Source organism: Propithecus coquereli, unplaced genomic scaffold (genome assembly GCF_000956105.1).
Source record: "Propithecus coquereli isolate 6110/MARCELLA unplaced genomic scaffold, Pcoq_1.0 Scaffold706, whole genome shotgun sequence".
Classification (NCBI taxonomy): domain Eukaryota; kingdom Metazoa; phylum Chordata; class Mammalia; order Primates; family Indriidae; genus Propithecus; species Propithecus coquereli.
Window position 1 is genome coordinate 449,251 of NW_012153130.1, and position 2,495 is coordinate 451,745.

General features: G+C 51.3%; 1 protein-coding gene across 1 annotated transcript in view; it reads right to left on the bottom strand.

Moving 5' to 3' along the window:
- The window catches only part of DNAH17 (dynein, axonemal, heavy chain 17), a 118,607-nt gene that overhangs the window by 45,591 nt on the left and 70,521 nt on the right, over nucleotides 1-2,495 (bottom strand). The window contains exons 48-50 of the mRNA XM_012661317.1: nucleotides 1,744-1,846; nucleotides 890-1,037; nucleotides 434-525 (exon numbers count right to left, since the gene is read on the bottom strand). Coding sequence (XP_012516771.1) covers nucleotides 434-525; nucleotides 890-1,037; nucleotides 1,744-1,846 — 343 coding nt within the window. The remainder of the gene's footprint in view (nucleotides 1-433; nucleotides 526-889; nucleotides 1,038-1,743; nucleotides 1,847-2,495) is intronic.

Below are 2,495 nucleotides of genomic sequence, written 5' to 3' on the forward strand. Positions count from 1 at the left end.
CACCATCACCATCACCATCTCCACCATCACCACCACCATCACCACCACTGTCACCACCATTACCATCTCCACCACCATCACTATCTCCACTATCACCATCACCACCACCATCACCACAATGTCCACTATCACCGTCACCACCACCATCATTACCATCTCTACTATCACCACCACTGTCACCACCACCATCACCATCTCTGTCACCATCTCTACCACCACATCACTACCATAACCACCATCATCACCATCTCCACTATCACCACCACCATCTCCACTATCACCGTCACCACCACCATCACCACCTCCACCTCCACCACCACCATCAGCCCACAGGTCGCCTTGCTTTCTCTCCTGAGAGCCACAGGAGAAGAGCATCTGTGGGTCGGGTCCTTGGCCACGAGGTGGGCCTGACGCAGAGCTAGATGAGCAGTACCTGGAAGATGTTGGAGAGGTCCCTGAGGTTGAAGACGTAATGAAACTTAATGGCCGTGGGAAGGAACGTTGCTGTGACTTTCTGATGCAAGGCTGTTATAGGGAAAAGACACATCGATTCTTACGTGCTCTTAATGGCCCCAGGAAGTGCAGAGCTTAAGTTTCCAAAGCAAATGGACTACAAAACGGTGACAATTTAAGTAAGAAATCTGCACGGCTCTTTGGGGAGGGGGGAGTCTGCTGCTCTACTCTGAGTCATTTCTGTGTGCCGAATCTCCTACGCTCTACCCACCCCCAAAGCGATTGCGTTTCACGGTATCTCCTGTTGAAACACAGCATCATTAAAAAAGTATTGATTTAAAAGTATAAATAAAATATTTACCAGGGAAACTATGACATCCCATCCGCCCCATAAAGCAGGAGGTTTTACCGACAGGAGCGGGATGCGCTGGCTCACCGAGGGCTGCGGCCACCAGCTGGCTGCTCATCCTCTGGACCACCATGGGGACGGAGCGGAAGGCCAGGTGCTGCGCCAGGATGGTGTTGTAGATGGTCGTGAGGGCCTCCTGGCCGGGGAAGCTCACGGCAAACACGCAGAAGTGGCGCTGCCCCAGAACAACACAGACTTCGGTCAGGCGGCTCGTGGCCAGGGCCACCTTCTTGGGAGAGCAGCCCCCAACCCTGTCTCACTGTCTAATGTCTTTGGGCATTGTCAGAATGGACAGCCTTCCTCCTGTGCCTCGCGTGTGGGAAAGTCGCACGAAATACCAGTCACATGTGAAACAGCCAGTTTACTTCATGCTCTCAAGAAAGAGTTTGGCTGAGGCAAGAGTGGCTCAGGGCACAGGCCTGGGTTATGGTCCGGCTCTCCACACGCTTAGACAGTTCAGCAGTGAGGTCTGGCTGGGTAGGGCTGCAGACATCATACAAGATGTCCTGTCAAATCTGAATTTCAGATAAGTAACAAATACATTACTTTGTAGCATAAGTATGTCGCAAATATCACATGAAACATACCTATACTAAAAAAGTATTTGCTGTTCATCTGAAATTCCGATTTAACTGGGCGTCTGCGTTTTTATTTGCTGAATCTGGCAGCCCTGTGGGCTCACGAGGAAGGCTGGCCAGCCTCTCATCCTCCCTGCCTCCCGGAATTTCTGGACACATTTCTGAAAGGTTAAGGAGTTTTCCAGAGAGTGTCAACCTGCAGCACTGACATCCCAAACCGATGCTTTTATCCTCATTTGCCAAACGCAGACCTCAGGCCCCCGGCCCTGACTCGGGGCGCAGGGGGGTTTGGTCTCCATTCACCTGAAGTCTCGGGTCGATGGTGAAGGATCCAGCAGTGGGGTTCATGCAGGCCACGTACTGACAGTTGTGGACGTCTTTTAACGTCAGCTTCTGTCTGTCGTACCTGCGTGGGGGAGACCGGCGTTAACGTGTGCCGCTGGCCTGGAGGAGCCACCCCCGGCCTCCACCTTGCTCTTCAGAATGCTTCGCACGTGGTTAAAACAAAACCTCAATAAATATCGATTCTTGGTGATTACGCCATGCTCTCAAGAAAAATTTTGAAACGGGAGGCAGAAGAGTGGCCCACAGTGCAGGCCCGGGCTTACATTCCAGCTCTGCCAGGGGGTAGCGCTGGGGCTCTGGGCCTGGGAGAGGTGCAGTGGTCTGTGCAGTGGGTCGCTGGGAGGGGTAAATGGGCTAACATGAAAAAGCACTTGGAAGGGTGCCTGAAACACAGTAAGAACGCAATAAGTGTTTACCATCACCATTATCGGTATGATTATTGATGGCTGTTATTGTTAAATAGTCTGATAATTTCCATGACGTCAGGACACTGATCCAACTGCCAGGGGCCCAGACGAGTTCGACGGGTCATAAAGAGTCTGTGCATCTCTTTGTGTGCGCACGACCTTTGGGGTTTTCCCGTCACGCACTTTTTGTGTTGGGAGTTGTTGCCCCTTGTTGATTTATAGGAATTCTTTTGTGTATTCCAGACATTAATCCACTGTTAGACACAGCAAACATTTTCTCCCATTCTATTATCTACTGTATTT